General features: G+C 48.6%; 3 protein-coding genes across 5 annotated transcripts; 1 reads left to right on the top strand and 2 right to left on the bottom strand.

Annotated features, from left to right (window-relative positions):
- Nucleotides 1–148: 148 nt before the first annotated feature.
- Nucleotides 149–2,973, bottom strand: BOLA2B (bolA family member 2B). Its single transcript, XM_081168454.1, has 3 exons — nucleotides 2,817–2,973; nucleotides 2,005–2,102; nucleotides 149–438 (listed from the first exon to the last, which is right to left on the bottom strand). The coding sequence occupies exons 1-3, from the start codon at nucleotides 2,889–2,891 to the stop codon at nucleotides 336–338; spliced, it is 276 nt and encodes a 91-aa protein (XP_081024580.1). The 5' UTR covers nucleotides 2,892–2,973; the 3' UTR covers nucleotides 149–335.
- Nucleotides 2,974–3,712: 739 nt separating this feature from the next.
- On the top strand, nucleotides 3,713–8,889 carry SLX1A (SLX1 homolog A, structure-specific endonuclease subunit). The gene is made up of 7 exons (XM_081168444.1): nucleotides 3,713–4,163; nucleotides 4,240–4,448; nucleotides 4,905–4,956; nucleotides 5,083–5,403; nucleotides 6,520–6,653; nucleotides 6,797–6,884; nucleotides 8,586–8,889. The coding sequence occupies exons 2-7, from the start codon at nucleotides 4,276–4,278 to the stop codon at nucleotides 8,613–8,615; spliced, it is 798 nt and encodes a 265-aa protein (XP_081024570.1). The 5' UTR covers nucleotides 3,713–4,163; nucleotides 4,240–4,275; the 3' UTR covers nucleotides 8,616–8,889.
- Nucleotides 8,890–9,546: 657 nt separating this feature from the next.
- On the bottom strand, nucleotides 9,547–18,631 carry LOC308572408 (zinc finger and SCAN domain-containing protein 12-like). Of its 3 annotated transcripts, none has more exons than XM_081168422.1 (5): nucleotides 18,505–18,631; nucleotides 15,976–16,888; nucleotides 14,145–14,262; nucleotides 13,442–13,919; nucleotides 9,547–11,542 (listed from the first exon to the last, which is right to left on the bottom strand). In XM_081168422.1, exons 2-5 carry the CDS (start codon nucleotides 16,765–16,767, stop codon nucleotides 11,527–11,529), a joined length of 1,404 nt encoding a protein of 467 aa, XP_081024548.1. In that variant the 5' UTR covers nucleotides 16,768–16,888; nucleotides 18,505–18,631; the 3' UTR covers nucleotides 9,547–11,526. The 3 variants fall into 3 exon arrangements, with proteins under 3 accessions (XP_081024548.1, XP_081024547.1, XP_081024549.1); XM_081168421.1 differs by having other exon boundaries at nucleotides 15,976–16,931; nucleotides 18,505–18,592; XM_081168423.1 differs by lacking the exon at nucleotides 18,505–18,631 and adding an exon at nucleotides 17,835–18,136 and having other exon boundaries at nucleotides 15,976–16,931.
- Nucleotides 18,632–18,633: the final 2 nt, after the last annotated feature.

The following is an 18,633-nucleotide window of genomic DNA, read 5'->3' as shown; positions in this document are numbered from 1 at the left end:
ATGTCCAATGGTCAGGGATGATGGGATTTGTAATCCAGCAACACCTGGAGGGTCACAGGTTCCCTATCCTTGTTTGGATAATTTGGCTTCAGCGATGCTCAGAGCAGAGTCCAACAGGTAGGAATGATTAATATAACACACAAGGAAACTGGTTTTACATTTTATTTTCTGCTACATGCTCTTCCAAGTCCTCCTAGTATTCCCACTGGGGAGAGCTGGGTGGGTCCCACGCCTGCATATGTTTGCTCCACAGCTGCCTCTCCCATTCCCTTGGGGGTTTGTTTTGGTCTCTGGGCTGCCGCCGCCTTCTTTCCCAGGGCAGAGGAGCTCCTCTCTCACTTAGCTTCTTGTTCTTTCGCCCACTGCTCTGGCGTTAGCGTTCTCTGCTCAAAGGCATGAATGTGCTTCAACTCCTCCACTAAGACTTCATTGACCAGCCTAGGGAAGGTGGGGAGAGGAGATGGAAATAGGCAAAAATCCAAGGGCATTCTTGCTTCTAGACTGCATCTTAGTAATGTAATTTTTTAAAATACCACTCTGGCCATTTTTAGCTACCAGCAACAACTTCCAACGCACACAATCAAACCGATTAATTCAAGAAGTCAATGGTGTGGTGCGGAAACTGTTTCTCCACTCTTCTCTGTGAAAATTTTTGACATTTCCAAAAATGAATGGCTGCAGATGTGATTAGTAATGTGGGGAATCCGTACAATACCAGTCAAATTGGTTGGCTTCAAAGTCGTAATTAACTTTTTCATACCACTATACAATGAAACATCTGTATCTAATATGCAGCACTTTGGGCTGTTAGTATGTTAGTTTTCAGTGCCTTCATTTCCCCCACCCCTAAAAATTAAACAATGTAAGGGAAGTCTATGCTATTGAATTGTTATGTCTGAACATTTACACGTACTCCAATAAATAAAATTTACACGTAAAGCTTTCAGTCTGTTTGAATAAAACATTCAAGCAACACTGGGGGGGGGGATCAATAATACACACAATCATTTAAGTGCTTTTGAAAGAGACAATTATACCACATGTAAGCCTAACATGACATGCATATTTAGTTTTGTTTATTAAATACAACTCAAATGGCTAACTCCGGATAAGAGCCCGCTCTACTTAAGGCATTTTATTGATTCCAAGTTTTCCAGAAAATAATCACTGACCATGTTTTTATGGACAAAGTTTGTAAAACATTTCCTGAGTCTTGCATATTTATAAAGTGCTATTTGGTTTAACATAATTAAACTATAGGCAGCATTGATTTAGACACTTTGATCACATTAATGAAAAATCAGAACATCAATTTAATAAATTCCAAGGATACAGAAAATGTCAGTGAGTGTGTTTTTGAGATATACATAATTAATTGTGAACGCAATGGAATTTTGTAAAAGTGCAGTGTGTTAAGTAATTTAGACAGGGGTCTAATGAGCCTGGTGTAAGAGCTAACAGTGTTGGACTAGTCCAGTGATGGCCAAACTTGGTCCTCCAGTTGTTTTGGAACTACAATTCCCATCATCCCTGACCACTAGTTCTGTTAGCTAGGGGTGATGGGAGTTGTAGTCCAAAAACAGCTGGAGGACCAAGTTTGGCCATCACTGGACTAGGAGAAGACCCAGATTCAAACATCTGCTGTGCCATGAAGCTCACGGAATGACCTTGGGCCAGTCACTCTCAGCCTAACCCTCCTTCACATGGCTGTTGTGAAGGTAAAATCAGGCAGGGGGCATGTGATCCACCTTGAGGTCCCTGTAGCAATGGTGGGATAGAAATGTAAGTAAATGCAAGAATGAAACAATCATGGAAGGGAGAAGTTGCTGGGTAAGGAACAGCACATGAAGCTGAAGCACTGACAAGAGCGGGTGAGAGATACAAAGAATACTTTATTTCGGAGTCTTTTGACTCAAGAATCTGAGTCTTTAAAGAGACACTGCCAACCAGTGAGAGGAGAAGAGAGTCCCCCTAGCTATTCTAATTCATTCTCTCTCTACTTACCGATGCCGCTGCAACAGGGCTTTTCCTCGGAATCGTGGGGAAACTACCAGGACTTTGAAGCTTGTGGCACAGCGTCCAGGGGTTGTGTCTTCCACCTCCTTGTGTAATGGGATGAGGAAAAGGTTGATTATACAGAGTTTAGAAGAGGAGTCAACGCAGGCCACCCCCCACCCCTCCGCAAATTCATTTCACGACCTGTGTGTCGTGAAAATACAAAGCAAGCCAAGCCAAGTACCAAGGTGTGTGCATAATGCGTACCAAGCCGCACAACAGAAACAGTGACGGTCGACTCCCTACTAAGAAGGGTACACCCACTTCTATTAATCTTACTACAGAACCACCCTGGTCAAGGGTGCAATCCTAGGTACAATTATAGAAAGTAAATCCCAGCAAGCTCAGTGGAAAACACTTAGGAATAGCAGACACGCTTATGACAATGCTAAAAGGCGTCCCACGGGTCCTAGAATATAGGTGATAGTCAAAATTTAATATCTATCAGATGCATTACTTATCTCTTTCCTTGCACTCCTCAGTTGAGCTCCCAATATTTTAATTGCCAAGATTTGCAGCTGACACCTAACTAGTGTGAGGCTATATTTCTGTGCACACTTTCCTCGGAGTAAGCTCACTAAACACAGCAGCCCTTCCTTCCGAGCAAACCCGGACCAGGCTGGCGCTGTGAGAGAATAAAGAGCGTCCAGGAGCCACGCAGGGAACGGAGACAGACTGGCTCTTCCAACAAAGGAAGCGGCGGCTTCTTTTTCAGAGAAAGAGGGGCGGGTCAAAGGTCCCTGGGGGGCTGCCCCGCTTACCACATGCTCGGCCTCGAGCCCCTGGAGCAGCCGCTCCCGCAAGGCCTCCACGCTGAGAGCGCCAGACGCCTCCATCCTGCCCAGGGAAGCGCCCGAGATGAAAGAGAACCCCCAAACGCCCCACTTCCGCCTATGGCACACGTCACATCCGCCCCTGGTCTCCTCTAACCAATCACATCGACCTAAAGTCGTGCGTGCCTGCATCACTTCCGCGTAATTTATTTTACCGTAGAGAAAGAATAAAGTAGAGCTGCCCCACCGCCGCAGTCTTTTGAGGGGGGGAATTGAATTAACTTTCTCTTCTAAATTTGAATGCAAAGTATATATCGATATTATTATCATTATCATTATTATTACTTTACCAAAGAGAAGAAATAAGGACTAGAGTGACATCACCTTGAGCCTATCGCAGGCTTAGGCTGCAATCCTATGCCTGTGACTAAGACGCATTGAACTAATCGGGGCTTACTTCTGTGTAGATGTGCAGAGGAATGAACTAGAGACATATAAAACCGCCTCCATGTTTGACACCGCTTCGTTAAAATATTCAGAAACGTTTATCTGAGTGTTTATTATTTTTTTTGTAATTGTTGCAAGCCATATTCTCAAATGTAAACAAAGATATATCTTAGTACAACCCTGTTAAACAGCTTAAAGATGAAAATGAAGAAAAAGCGCCTTTAGGTAGAATTATAGACTTTAAAAAAATGTTTTCGGCTACTCTTTGACACTAGTTCCGATTAGATCTCTTAAAGATTTTCTTAATAAGTCTATCTCCCTGCACACCCCGTGACGTCACCCGCTCCTCTCGCGGGAGGTTGCCCACGTGGGCGGGGCATGTCTTCGCCGCAGCCAATAGAATGCAAACGAGGCCGAAGTCAAAAGAAACGGTTAGCCGGAGCTAAGGTTGAAGGTTGACGGGTAGCAAGCGGACCGAGATGGGGACAGAAAAGTGGTGTGCGGGGCATGATGGGAAACTGCGGATAGGCTCAGGCGGAGCATGATGGGAAAGGGAGGGGCCTCTGTTTGAAAGGCGCAGGGCATGATGGGAAATGCGAAAGCAAGAGCTATATTCCGGTAGCGCTGCATGGCAGGCAGAGGTTCAATAGGTGCAGCTCTCCCCTCTATGGCAATAAAGAACCCTCGCCGGGCCGCTCTTCCTCCAAGAACTGTGTTGACAAGCAGCAGCCCAACATGTCCAAGTCTCCCCTCCATGGAGAGGCAGTGATGCTGGATTTCTGCCCTGCACGTATCTCTTGAAAAGGAGCCCTGCCAGGAGAAGAGGCGGCAGCCCTATGCTGAGCGGCGTGGAAAACGGGAAGGCGTCGGAGCAAAGGAAGGGCTGAGGTGAGAGAGGAACAACAGATACCGGAAGAAGAGAGCGGGACTCTTCGCCTAGTGCTTGCTTTCTCCTTCCTTGTAGGTCTCCTTGGACGTGCCTGAGCCCTCGGCGGCCGCCATGGTGGTGGAAGTGTGCAACTTCTTTGGGGTCTACCTTCTGTACTGCACCAACCCTCGTTACCATGGCCGAGTCTACGTCGGCTTCACTGTCAATCCCGAGCGACGCATCAATCAGCACAACGGCGGGAAGCGACGCGGTGGAGCTTGGAAGACGAGTGGCCGTGGTCCTTGGTAATGCATAGCAGCCGTGTTATTCCCATAGCTGTCAACTTTTCCCTTTTCTTGCGATGAATCCTATTCGGAATAAGGGAATGTCCCTTAAAAACAGGGAAAAGTTGACAGCTATGGTTATTCCAAGTCAGACCTTTGGCCTATTCAGCTCAGTAGTTGTCGACCACTGACTGGCCGCACCTCTCCAGGGTTTATACTTAGTGAATGGAGGGGGGCTTTCCCTGGCCAGCCTTAACTCGACATATCAGAAACTGAACTTGGGATTTTCTGCCTGTAAAGCACATATTCTACTACTGAGCTATGACTTTCAAATTTCCCTTTTCTGTCTATGTCTTCCATCTAAGTATGCCCAATTTCTAGGTCAACCATTCTGAGGAGACTTCAGTGCATACTGGGAACTAGACTTCTAGGCTGTGCATGCTGGGAAATCAAATTTTCCTTCCTTTCTCCTTGCAGGGACATGGTGCTGATCATCCACGGTTTCCCTTCTGATGTGGCTGCTCTGCGGGTAAGGCTCTTCTCAATTTATGCTCATCTTCCTTTTCCTTTTTAGCAGTGGGGTTCATTTCCCCACAACTGCTAGTCCCACACACACCTAAGCAATCTCCTTTGATTTCCTCTCTCCCCCACGCAGTTTGAGTGGGCTTGGCAGCATCCGCACTCCTCCCGCCGCCTCACTCACGTGACCCGCCGCACTTCGCGGGAGCGCCAGTTTGACTTCCACCTGCGTGTCTTAGCCCACATGCTCCAAACTGCTCCTTGGTGCCGTCTGCCCCTCACCATCCGCTGGCTCAAGCAGGAATATTGCAGGGACTTCCCTGCAGGCCTGGAACCTCCGCTACACATGCCGGTGGCTTTTGGGCAGGTCCGAGCTGTCAAGACCAAGGGGGTGAAGGCTCCAGAGGTGAATGTGGCTACTCCAAAACGCTGCAGCATCTGTCTGAAAAAATTCCAGGTAATGCTGGGTCTAGGGTATTTGGTATCCTACCCACCTGTCTTCATGGACTGGCTGGATGCAGAGGAGTGGCATTAGTTGGGGAAGGGAAGAAGGCTCAGAGCCCGGGGAGTGGTGGTGCGATGACTGTGAGTGGTCAGAGGGAGAAGAGGGAGCAGACTGGGAGATGTCGGAAGCTGAAGAGGGAACAAGGCTTGGTGAGCAGGAAGAGGCTGTGGCAGAGAGCAGTCCAGACACAGAAACAGAGGGGAGTGGGGGGAGGCTGCTGAAGAAGCCAGGGAGTCTCCCACTTTCTTCTGGTCTCCCAGAACATGGAGAGGAATGAAGAGGGTGGAGCAAAGAGAGACGACCAAGGAGCCTCAGGTTCCTGGGGAAGGCCCTGCGGTCAAAGCCTTAGAGAGTGGTGGGGAGGCAGGGACCTTCAGTCCTCGCAATTGCCTCCTTGAGGCAAGACCTACTGGGAAGAGTTGCTGTGATCACTAGGCCTGCATTGTTTGGGGTTTTTTTGAATAAAGAGTTAACTTCATTGACACCAGATGTTCTATTGCTGGCACGCCCCTGACTCCAGCTCCTGACACCTGTCAAAGTTGGGCCGCAGGGGTAGGGGGACAGAGAAAGATCAGGGCCGAAAAGGTTCCCCGCCTCTCCTTTAGCAGGAGAATGGATTGGAGTGAGTGGGGCAGGGAATGAGGGCTGGAAGCCGGCATTCCTGGATGGTTTGAGAGGTGAGATCTATGGAATGAGTGTCCCTTGCCAGATTTTTGAAATAATCTGGGGGAGATTTGAATTTGGGGCAATAGGAACTTGGAAGTCTGTCGGAGAATGCAAAAGCCCTACTAGATTAAGCCAAAGGTCCAGTCCTGTTCTCACAACCAGATGCCTCTGGGAAGCCGAAAAGCAGGGCCTGAGTGCAGCATCACTACTCTCCTCCCTGGTGATTCCCTGCAGGTGATACCCAGAGGACCCTGCCTCTGACAGTAGGGGGGAAAACAGCCATTGCTGTATGCCTTTATGGGACAGAAATTGGTGCTGTTTCCTCCTGTGTCTCTTATTGGAGTAGGGATTAAGCTAGAAGGAGTTGAAGACTGTGTTTTGGATTTCTTTTTCCCCCTGCAGGACGGTGACAATGACATCCCCTTGCACTGCTTCCACCCTGGCTGCACCATGGCTGCTCATATGACTTGTTTGTCTCGGGCTTTCCTAGCGAAAGAGCCACTTCACTTCCTGCCAATCGAAGGGCAGTGCCCGGGGTAAGCAACTCCTCTTGCGCACCGGCAGAATTAAAAAGAGGTTGGAGCAAGCTGACAGAATTTGAAATGCTGGCCCTGAGCCTGCCCTATCCTGCTCCAGCTACCACACTGAGAAAATCCTGCTTTCTCCCCCTTTCCCCCAGCTGCAAGAATCTTGTGCTCTGGGGGGACCTGGTTCGTCACCATAAAGGCTGTTACGGCAACCTAGAAGCTGATCCCACCTCCTCCCAGGTAAAGGCCTCTAGGTGCTATTTCTATATTTGACTAGTTTGTGCTGGAAACTATATTGTGTTCAAGCAGATAGATTAGGGTTGCCATATTTCAAACAGTTAAAAATCTGGACATTTTAAAGGGTCCGCTATTTTTAAGGAAAATCTCCAAGAACGACACTGCTGTGGGTCGCCATATGTCCAGATTTTACCAGGCATTTTAGCGATTCCCCCCCAGACACTGCTTCCGACTGCAGTATTCCAGTTATGTCCGGGAAATTCCGGCTATATGGAAACCCTAAGATAGATGTACAAGCCCATCCCTTTCCCGTATAAGCCTTTTTCCTCCAACCAGCTCCCTTTCCTTCCAATCAAGTTACCGTATTTTTCGCTCTATAACACGCACCAGACCATAACACGCATGTAGTTTTTAAAGGAGGAAAACAAGAAAAAAATATTCTAAACAAAACAGTGGATGTATGATTTTTGTGGTTCATGCTGTGGCCACAGACATGTGATCTGACGGTGAGTTTGGGGTAGCCCAATGCAAAAATCCTGAGGATCCATGTGGATCCATGCTAAAGTCGCCCTAAAGTCGCAGGGGCGCTGGGGGAGTGAACAGGAAGCAGGAGGAGGAGAACAATCCCTCTCACACACACAGACACACGGAGTATCAATCCTAAAGTCACAGGAGAGGCAGGGGCGCTGGGAGTGGGAAGCAAGAGAAGGAGAACGATCCCCCCCCTCTCTCTCACACACACACAAACACACAGTATCAATCCTATAGTCGCAGGAGAGCGTAGGGGCTGGGAGTGGGAAGCAAGAGAAGGAGAACGATCACACACACACACACACAGTATCAACCCTAAAGTCGCAGGAGAGCGCTGGGGCGCTGTGAGAGAGAACAGGAAGCAGGAGGAGGAGAACGATAGCTCAAGCACACACTCACACACACACAGCCCCTACAGTGGCTGATCCAAAATCGGACAGCAAAAAACTGCAGGCAGGGACAGAGAGCACGGGGTTGTTTTTAAGCAGCCAGCGCCGCTCTGCTTTTTTCCCTCCTCGGCTAGGCTGGCTGAAACGTTTTGCTGCTACGTAGTAGCTCAGTGAGGAGAGAGGGACAGAGAGCACGGGTTGTTTTAAAACAGCCAGCGTCGCTCTGCTTTTTTCCCTCCTCGGCTAGGCTGGCTGAAACGTTTTGCTGCTACGTAGCAGCTCAGTGAGGAGAGAGGGACAGAGAGCACGGGTTGTTTTAAAACAGCCAGCGTCGCTCTGCTTTTTTCCCTCCTCGGCTAGGCTGGCTGAAACGTTTTGCTGCTACTTAGCAGCTCAGTGGGGAGAGAGGGACAGAGAGCACGGGTTGTTTTAAAACAGCCAGCGCCGCTCTGCTTTTTTCCCTCCTCCCCGGCTCCGCTCGCTGACAGGAGCCGCTTACACCCGCTTTGCAGTTTCAAAGAGAGCCACGGACTGCTCACAACTGCAGCGGATTCCCCTGCCATCCGTAGGCATTCGCTCCATAACACGCACAGACATTTCCCCTTACTTTCTAGGAGGAAAAAACTGCGTGTTATAGAGCGAAAAATACGGTAATCTCCTGCCTATGCTACTTAAATTCTCCCTCCTTTATTTGGTCACATCACCTCTGGCATAAGCCCCACCTGTTCCACTCTGCCATGTTGTTCCTTGCACGTTAATCCATTTCCTTCCTTTTATGCCGCAGGAGCACTGGACTAATGAGCTGCAGCTGTGAAGGAGGAGGCCTGTGCTTTTGCAAAAGCTGTCCATGGCTGACCTTTCGTCCTTTAGGGCAGCGGAAGAGTGCCCAGGAATCCCGACACTTTGTGTGACCCTTCTGAAAATCCCAGCATGCCCTATTCCTCTGCCCCGAATCAGCTCCTGTGTTTGCTTCTTCCCCGGCTGGATCGGGGCTCTTTTAAGCTTCCAGCCCCAGAATCATGCAACTGACAAGTGAAATAATGAATTCTCCTAAGTGAAATGATTAAATAAAAGTACTGAAGGATTCAGCAGGATGTCTATGAAATAAGAAAAGAAGGGGTGGGAGAAATCAAGACTTGCAAGATGAATGGAAAGCTCCCATCCTCCAGGATTTTCTGGCTGGGAACCACGGAGAGTGGATGTTCCAGTGCTCTGGGACAATGGTGGGAATTCTGCCACTGGCATTCAAAACATTGAAAGGGCAGAGCAGAGCAGAGCAAATTGGGGCCAGAAGAGCAAGAAAAAAGCACCCGAAGAACCGTAGTGGAGCGGAACCTGTGGCCTTTCGCGTGTTGCTGGAATACAGCTCCCACCATCTCTGCTCTTTGGCCATGATGGCTGGGGCTGATGGCCAACGGAGCCCAACAACAGGCTCACAACTACTGCCCTGGAATGTGGTCAAAATTAGGACAATTTTATATCATGCCTATTGCACTGGCTGCTCATACAGAACAAGGAAATGGCATGTTTCTTGACCATTCATAAAATACAGTAGGTTCTTAAGGCAATAGTTGTACTTCATATTTGCATGAGTTTTTTCCTCTCTTTAAAGCACTTACAATTCCTCCCCTTAGGCTAGTATTATCCCTATACTGCAAAGGAGAGGACTCAGTGAATAGTGGCACGCCTAAAGCCACTAAGTGAATGAAATGAAAGTTCAGCCAGAGACTTCTCACTGTTAAAGTATGTCGAGGGTATATTTACTAATTCTTGAAAGCTGCTTTATAGAGGCCCAATTCACATGTTAAGGCTAAGCCAAACCAGGGCTTAGCCCCAGCAGTTGGCATGACCAGGGAGGAGAGCTGTGGCTTTGGTCTGGACATCTATGTCTTTGCATGTCTGCGCTAAGTCATGGGCTTTGTGTTTTCAGAACAAGTAGGTCTTCCATTAAAATGTGATCTTCTCCCAGCATAATCAGAGTTCTCGATCTTAAAGAGACTAAAATAAAGCCCATATGGGGAACCAAGAGCATATACAAATGAGCCCCCCAACAAACTTAAAAACCCTTAATTACCCATAATGACCATGTGAACAGATCTGCAAATGCTTAAGCCTGCATCTATTTTGTGCTTTTTTAAACAAAAGATCCAAGATTGCACTTAGGAAAGCTCAGTTTCTCCCCCGCCGTAAACAACATATTAAAAAATAATAATCTGTGTGCTTCTGCTCTGCTCTTTTAGGAATCGCAACCATTGATAGAACACGACTATGAGAGCCTTGAATAGCAAGAGGCATCCTGCTTAGGGAACAACAGCAACTGTTGCCAGGTTTTATTAGAACCGACGTCTTGGTCTTTTAATGTTTGAATTTTTTTTGTAAGTGGTTTTTGTACCACATTTTGGGAAACTGGGGAATAAATTATTAAATAAATAGAAGCGCTGGAAATGGAAAATCATTTCTAGAGAGTTAAAATATACCACCGACAGCCAAGTCAGTTACACCGTGCGTTACTCAACCTGTAGGGGCACAATCACTATCCTGCAATAAGTAGTAAGCTGTGCCAAGGAATCACAGCAGGGCCCTGTAAAGCGTTCAGCAACAAGAGCCATTGCCCAGAATGGGAGGCTGGGACGTTTCCTATTTCCCCACCCAGCCCTCCCTTTCCAACCTGGGCTGCCAAATTTTCAACCAGCTGCTGCACTTATAAGCCTTTAACAGCAGCATGATGTGTAGATATTCACAACTGGTAGTGTTATCCCCATGCTGAGAAACTGGTTGATTTTATGCACGTAGAGCCACTAATAAAGGCAGAAGAGCACATTTGGCTAGTGCTTTTCTTGGTCAGTTGGCAATCCTATTTCCAGCTCAAGGCCTGGAGTTCATACACGAGTTAGGCTGTACCCTATTCCCCCCCCCCCCGGGCTCCATTGCAGGCATCATTTTTGTGAGTCCAGCGTGCTCCTCTGCTCCTGGAGCATATTTTGCCTTTTAAATGCTTAAGAACAAAACAAGCGCCTACTAAATCAGGCCAACGGCCAATCTCTCATCCTGTTCTCACAGTGGCCACCCAGATGCACGTGGGAAACTTGCAAAAGCACTCTTCCCTTCTGTGCCTTCCAGCTTTGGGCTGTTGCCACGATGCAAACGGTCAGTTTCAGGCATGGGTACAGCAAAGTGCTGAAAGTGTACTTCTGACTTGGCAAAGCTTGCCTGCATACAAAAACGTTGAGTGAGACGCTCAAATTTTGCAGTCCTCCCAGTGGCACCTGCTGGCTTGCGCTCAGAATCCTGCCCGTGTCCTGATACATATTCTACCTCCAGCTCCAGCAAGTGATCCCATGATAACGTTAAATAAATAGATGAAACCTGACCCAGGGCTGCCTTTCTGGATCCGAATGACAATGGATAGTTTCCCTTTCTCTTAAGATGCTCCCCCAGTTTCACGACTTCGCCAAATGACAGAACAGATAGTACAGACCCTTCTCCCCCACCCCTCCCCACCCCCTGGAAGGTGCTTGCCCTCAGACATCCTTTGATCATCAGATTCGAGATGCACACAAGCAACAAAAGCTCTAGAAGCCACCCCTCTGCCAACAGCATAGCCTGCCTTCTGAGCCTCCCAGCGCAAACACCCGGCTGCAGCCTCTTTGCCTCGGGATACAGGAGTAAATTCCTTTGCTCTCTGCTCAAATCTGTCGCACCAACAGGAGACAGCAGGAACTTCGTCAAGACCTTCCTTGGCTGCAACAAAAGGAGAAGGTGAGATTGTAAGAAACCAGAAATTCAGCCCTTGTTTTCTTGTCAATTTGGTTCATAATGACAGCCAATGCAGTGTGGCGGTTGGTGTCAGACTAGGACCTGAGAGACCAGGATTCAAATCCCCACTCAGCCATGAAGCTCCCTGGGTGACCTTGGGCCAGTCACTTACTCAGCCCATATAACAACAACAACAATTTATTTATACCCCGCCCATCTGGCTGGGTCTCCCCAGCCACTTCCAACAAAGTATTAAAATACAGTGGTCTGTTAAACATTAAAAGCTTCCCTAAACAGGGCTGCCTTCAGATGTCTTCTAAAAGTCTAGTAGTTGTTCTTCTCTTTGACATCTGGGGGGGAGGGCGTTCCACAGGGCGGGTGCCACTACCGAGAAGGCCCTCTGCCTGGTTCCCTGTAACTTGGCTTCTTGCAGCGAGGGAACCACCAGATGGCCCTCGGCGCTGGACCTCAGTGTCCGGGCAGAACGATGTGGGTGGAGACGCTCCTTCAGGTATACTGGACCAAGGCCGTTTAGGGCCTAACCTACCTCGCAGGGTTGTTGTGAGGAAAAAATGGAGATGGGGAGGGCTATGTACTTCCCATTGAGCTCCTTGGAGGAAAGGTGGGATAAATACATAGAAGCATAGAATTGAAAGGGACCACAAGGGTCAAACCTGCAATGCAGGAATCTTTTGCCCAACGTGGGACCCGAACCCACAAACCTGAGATAAAGAGCCTCATGCTCTACCGACTGAGCTATCCCTAATTCAGGCTGAGTTTGAACGCAGAAAGTGTGGAACCAATGCTCCTGGGTTGCACCACTTCAGAATACAAAGGGAGGGGTGGCTTGCTTGAATGTTGGCCCACATGTAAACAAGCACATCCACACAGCTGAACATAGGCCCCATCTGCACTATCAATTGATAGCAGTATCATGCCAGTAAAGTAACATGGCTTGTCCAAATGAAACCTGGGAACTGTAGTTTTTAAAAGGGTTTTCTTAGAGTTGTTAGATGAGGCCTGCTCCTCTCACGGGACTACAATTCCCAACACTCCCTGGGAAGAGGAAGCAACTGTTATGCCACTCTGGGAATTGCAGCTCTGTGAGGGGAACAGGGGTCGCCTAACAACCAACAGTCAAAACAGGTTTCTCAGTCCACCCTCTTCATGCGGCTCAGGACCACAATGCCTCAAGGACTGCCTCTCTCCATATGATCCTCCCAGGACCCTGAAATCATCTTCTGAGGCCCTTTTTCATGTGTCTCCTCCATAAAAGTCTGGAGGGTGGCAACATGAGAACCGGTCTTTTCTGCAGTGGCCCCACATTTGTGCGATGCTCTCACCAGGGAGGTTCGGCTGGTGCCTTCATTATACAGTGGTACCTCGGGTTAAGAACTTAATTCGTTCTGGAGGTCCGTTCTTAACCTGAAACTGTTCTTAACCTGAAGCACCACTTTAGCTAATGGGGCCTCCCACTGCCGCCGCACCACCGCTGCACGATTTCTGTTCTCATCCTGAGGCAAAGTTCTTAACTTGAGGTACTATGTCTGGGTTAGCGGAGTCTGTAACGTGAAGCATCTGTAACCCGAGGTACCACTGGACACCTTTAGGTGCCAGGCAAAAACATTCCTCTTCCACCAGGTCTTTGGCTGATTGACATCCATGCCTTCGGCATTGTGGGTGGGGGGGTTATTGGGCTGCTGTATTTTGTGTTTTTTATATTGCACTTTTATGTTGTGAACTGCCCTGTGATCTACAGATAAAGGGTGGTATAAAAACAACAACAAATGCTTCCTTTCTACTGGCACACCCCCCACCCTCACAAGATGCAGCTAACGGGCAAGCCAGAGTCGGCAGAGGAGAGGAACAGAAGGCAGCTCCTACCATGAATGGCGCCTCTGGTGGTTCACGACGTGCGACCTCCGCGTGAATCTCTTCCCGCAGTAAGCGCACTGGTGGGGTTTCTCCCCCGAGTGGACGAGGAGGTGCTTCGTGAGGGTCGTGTTCCTGTTGAAGCTGTTCCCGCATTCCGGGCACTGGTAGGGCTTCTCGCCCGTGTGGATCCTCTCGTGCCGAATGAGGTCCCACCTCTTGCGGAACCTCTTCCCGCACTCCTTGCACAGGTGGCGCTTTGTTTCCGGGTCGGCGAGGATTCCTCTGAGCCCCCTGTCCTTGATGACCCGGACCGAGAGGCAGCCCCCCTTCTGCTGCAGCCCCACGCCGCGCTCGCTCCCGTGCGGCCTTCGAGGGTCTCCTCTGGGGAAAACAGCCTCCCCGAATCCTCCTGGAGCTCTCCTTCCCGGCTCCTCCACTGCAGGCTGGTGTAGCTCCTTGGCCACAGTTCTGCTTGCAAAGTAGCTTTCTGTTGGGAGAAAAGAGAGATGGGCGTTTGGGGTGGAGGCACCAACATGCCATGCTCTGCATGCCAGTGATCTTGGGCTCAGTCCTGGGCATCTCCGGTAACAAGAAAGGAGGGCAAGCAGAGCTCCTGGGAACTGCGGTTTGTTAAAGGGCGCTGTATCTCAGAAACCTAACCCTACGAAAATGGAAAAGCCATCCTTCCGAGGCACTACCCTGTTGCAATTACCTTGCAAGCTGTTATCCTCGTCAGCTGGTTTGGTTTCCCTGCGAAGATGTCTCTGTGTCGAGTCCGACAGGTCTACAATGGGGGAGTTTACAATAACCATCTCAATCGGCACCGTTATCTGAAAGGAACAGAACGGGAAACGGTTGAATTTAGGTTGCGCAGAACAAGAAGCCCCAACAATAACGGACTGGCATTACAAGCTACAAGAATTTGCTGAAATGCCACAGTTAACAAATACCCTAAGAGGCAATTCAAAACAGAAATTTATGGAAAAGTGGGATAGGTATAAAACATATGTTCAAAAATACAGTAAAGGTTCACTATCTATGCTGGCATTTGATTGACGTTGGAGTGAGACTGAGTTGAGAAATAAGACTAAGAGCACATATTGACATAGGAATGTATTAGATAATATGTAAAGAAATATATAATAATAAGAGTACATTCATTTGTAAAAAAGGAATATACAAAGGGAAAGACAGGAAGTCTAGTGTGTTGGTATGTATATGATTTTTGGAAAAAATTGTTTGTTTGTTTTTTGTTCTTTCTTTTTTTGTTTGTTTCATTTTCTTTTTAGGTATATAACATCTGTATATAATTTTTGTATACATGTTGGAAATTATATTATAGTAAGTCCTGTAATGTAATATGACAATGTTTACCGATGAAATATAAGAATGTTAATAAATAAATAAAATGGGGGGGGGGGTTAGATTGTGCAGAAACTGATGCCGTGTGGCACCCATAGAAGCTCAGTTTCTGTATTCAACAAGTCAGGTTTCTAGCCATTATGGGTGCACAAAGATAAGTTTCAATTGTGTGGGGGTTTGAAATGAAATGTTTTGCCAGAAGAAAAATGAAAGTGTGGTCAAGACTCCCCGTGGCCAAGTGACGAGATTCCCCATACAAATGTTGACAGTGACCGCAATGTACGGTCCTGGGAGAAAGGAAGGATATATAATAACAATAACAATAATATAATACCATCTGAAGGATGTGAATAGATAAGTGCTAGCAGCCAGGGTGCATACAGATTACACAGAGCTTTCTCAGTCAGAGCAGAAACACAGCCTTGTAGGGAATGAAACCAGAAAAGAACTGCCGTCTCTGTGCCTCAAGAGGCTGGCAGCGTGTGATGCAATCACCACAGCTAGTATATGAACAGTTTGTTGACAGGCTCCCCCCCCCCAATTCTGTGGTGAGGAATAACCTTCCCACTTTCAGACGAAACCACAGCCCACTTTGTGTTGGCCACATGGGGCTACAACGGATTTTTAATTGGTCTCCTGTGCATCCAACACACACAATCTACGCTGCTTTTAGAGGCAAAATTTTCAATATCTGCTGTTACTCGATAGTTTGTAGGTACTTTTCCCCCAGTACATATACAGTGGAACCTCAGTTGTTGAATGCTTTGGAAGTCTAATGTTTCAGCTTTCGAACGCCGACAACCCGAAAGTGAATGCTTTTGTTTTTGAATGCGCCTCAGAAGTCAAACGGCTTTCAAGGGGCGTTTTTCCATTTTTTCCAATGGATTTTGCTGACAGCCCATTGCGCCTCAGTTGTCGAACGCTTCGGAAGTCAAACAGTCTTCCAGAATGGATTATGGACAACTGAGGTTCCACTGTATTCAGGGAAAGATGGAATCTGCCAGGACAGTTCTCAAGATGACTTGCACCCTCGCGTCAATTTTTCACACTGTTCTTGCTGATTATACCCCTAGCGATATGTCCCCACCCTTTCTGCTAGACAGAATTCAATTTCCTGTTTGCAAACCCATGAAACCCTGTCAGCACCCCCAGAAAAGACCAGGGCCAATTATGTCCCATACCTGTTGGGCCCATCTCTCAGTCTCCTGTTGCTCCTGCAAAAACTCCTCAGCCAGAGCCACGGCCCGGTCGCAGGTCTCAGGCCCACGTTCCCTGATCCAGTCTTGCATTTCCTGCGGCAGGATGACAAGGAACTGCTCCAAGATCAGCAGGTCCAAGATCTGCTCCTTGGTCTGGCTCTCGGGCCTCAGCCAACGGTGGCAAAGCTCCTGGAGCTGCTGGCACGTTCCTCGTGGCCCCTCGGCGTCCTGGTAACAGAAGTGCCGAAAGCCTTGGCGATGGGCCTCTGTGGCCATGTAGCTGTCCAGCCTCAAAATGGCCACCTTCACCTTCCCATAGTCGCCTTTGTCTTTCGCATCCAAACCAAAATAGGCCTGCTGGGCTTGGCCACTGAGGACGGGCACAAGCCGAGTTACCCACTCCTCTCTAGGCCACTGAGAAGCATCGGCCACTCGCTCAAAGGTGGCCAGGTAGGCCTCGGTGTTGCCCCCCTGGGACAGAGGAGGCAACTGTGGGTTGTCCCGCACTGAGGCCGCCACTGGAGTGGGCACCACCTCCAACACCCGCTGCCATTGGCAATCCCAGCTCTGAGGCGGCTCCTCTGCCAGCTCCTTCTTCACCTTGGGCACAGACGCTCCTCTCGCTAGCTCCTCGGCAGCGCCACAAGGGCTTACGCTGGGGAATTTACCATTTCCTTCTAGTGAAGCGCTCGCTGCTTGGCTCTGAGCCTCCATTTTGACTCGAACCGGCAATGGGAGTCCCAGGTCTGCCATTTCTCCTTGGGGAGCCGCCATTTTGGGAGTGGGCGTTGAAGTCTGGCCTCTTTGCTTCTCAAGGGACTGATGCAGCCACCGCTTTCTCTCGGTTTCAGTTTCTCACGCTGAGGAGAAAGGCCTCTCAATCTCTTGACTTGGCCTGTGGTTAGAATAATCTGTGGTAAGGCAGTGAAGGCATTGTCCTGTCATGAAAAATGGAACACTCTTAGCCCAGGACTGCTCATCTGATAATAACACAAGATCCCTCAGAGAAAGTAAAATACAAGTTGATAACCCTGTTTGCCCTTCCAACAACACTTGCTAGTTAATATATATGGTGGTCAGCCATCTTGGCCTCTGGTGCAGACACAATCACTGTCCATGTACTGTCACTTGATAAGAGCATTTAAATGAGATGGAAGCCATATAGAAGAATGCTTTATGCTTTTATGTGCTTAGTCCAGTGTGGTGTAGTGGCTGGAGTGTCTGACTAGGACTTCGGAGGCCAGAGTTCAAATCCTCTCACTCAGTCATGAAGCTCACTGGGTGGGGGTGACATTGAGCCAGTCAGTGCCTCTCAGCCTAACCCGCCTCACAGGGGAGACTGAGGAAGGGAAGAACCATGTATGCCACCATGTACAGATCCTTGGAGAAAAGGGCAGGATATAAATACAATAAATAAAATAAATAATAGCTACTACCAAGTTGCACTTAGTCACAGACTCAAGACTGATGAAGTGGGCCTAACTATTTTATCTTTTGCTTTCAATGCAGCCAGGTGGAAGGGCTGTTTGTTGACTGATTGATTTTGATTATCTATAAACCGATAAACATGCAAAATTCTATAGTGGTAGGGAACAAGAAAATGAAAAAAGAAGTGAAAATGGACAAACACTTCTACAGAAAAGAAAGAAAAGTCAGATCCGACATAATGTATACAATGTTGGGACGCTGTTCTGAGAGGAGCTGGAATTGGATAAGAACACAAGAAGGGCCTTGCTGGATCAGGCCAATGTCCCATCTAGTTCTGCATGCTGCTCCCACAGTGGCCAACCTGGTGATAGGTCCACCTCCCACCCCCGTGGGTCATGGCACTGCTGCCTCACCTTTTTCTCTAAGGCAGTCAGGGCCTGACCCGCATATGCAGGAGGACTGTACCACTTCAATCTTTGGTACCGGAGTGGGGACTCACACGTTCCGCTGTCCCGTTATGTCAGAAACTTCCTACAGTAAAAAAAAACCTAGTACAACCGAGACAGAGTGAGCTAGGCTAAAAACAAACAAACGAAGATGCTTCGATTTCTTGATCTGCAGGGAGCAGGTGCCCTTGACTCAACGTGCAAGTTTAAAAAAAGGGCACGCTCCATCGACAGTCCTTCGTAGTACAGCGAAATCTCGACGGACCGTGCCAGGAAACGATCCCACCTCATTCTGCTGTGTGCGTGTGTGCGTGCATACTGTCTATATATATGTATATCTCTGTGTGTGTGTCCGCGCGCGCCTATGAGAATATATATCTATAGGTATACACTCCAAGCTGGATCTACGAAAAGGGAGTGTACAAACGCGTGTCGGGTCATCTTTCAAGACAGCAAGGAAGAGAGTGTATGCGTGCATTTGCAAGGGCAAGCAGGCAGCCCTAGTCCAGGTATGACCCCATCCCCCCAACCCCCACCGTCCGCTCCCCGCCCCCCACCCCGATCCAGGGAGCAGAAAACTCTGGAGCAGAAGGGGGACCACGTGGCCCTCGGAGAGAGGAAATGATTCTCTTCCTACCTTTTGCGTCCCTCCTGGCAGCTTCTCTCCACCCACATCTGGAGACTCGCACTGCGCAGCCTCTCTGGCTTTGCTACTGCTGCTGCTGCTACTCTGACAGGGGCGGGGGGCGGGGGCGGCGCGTGAGGG

The sequence above is a fragment of the Podarcis bocagei genome (assembly GCF_964188305.1).
Source record: "Podarcis bocagei genome assembly, chromosome: 13".
In the NCBI taxonomy this organism is placed as follows: Eukaryota; Metazoa; Chordata; class Lepidosauria; order Squamata; family Lacertidae; genus Podarcis; species Podarcis bocagei.
Note: the sequence above shows the minus strand (reverse complement) of the source record. Positions and strands in the feature narration are given on the sequence as shown.

Bases quoted from the DNA above. Each gene is read 5' to 3' on its own strand.
- BOLA2B (XM_081168454.1), bottom strand. From the start codon at position 2,891: ATGGAGGCGTCTGGCGCTCTCAGCGTGGAGGCCTTGCGGGAGCGGCTG. The intron at 2,103-2,816 runs GTAAGCGGGGCA...CCATTACACAAG, and splicing joins GGCTCGAGGCCGAGCATGTG to GAGGTGGAAGACACAACCCC. The intron at 439-2,004 runs GTAAGTAGAGAG...CACCTTCCCTAG, and splicing joins GCCCTGTTGCAGCGGCATCG to GCTGGTCAATGAAGTCTTAG.
- LOC308572408 (XM_081168422.1), bottom strand. From the start codon at position 16,767: ATGGCGGCTCCCCAAGGAGAAATGGCAGACCTGGGACTCCCATTGCCG. The intron at 14,263-15,975 runs GTATGGGACATA...TGTTCCTTTCAG, and splicing joins CTGAGAGATGGGCCCAACAG to ATAACGGTGCCGATTGAGAT. The intron at 13,920-14,144 runs GTAATTGCAACA...TTCTCCCAACAG, and splicing joins CGAGGATAACAGCTTGCAAG to AAAGCTACTTTGCAAGCAGA.
- SLX1A (XM_081168444.1), top strand. From the start codon at position 4,276: ATGGTGGTGGAAGTGTGCAACTTCTTTGGGGTCTACCTTCTGTACTGC. The intron at 4,957-5,082 runs GTAAGGCTCTTC...TCCCCCACGCAG, and splicing joins CTGATGTGGCTGCTCTGCGG to TTTGAGTGGGCTTGGCAGCA. The intron at 5,404-6,519 runs GTAATGCTGGGT...TTCCCCCTGCAG, and splicing joins TCTGTCTGAAAAAATTCCAG to GACGGTGACAATGACATCCC.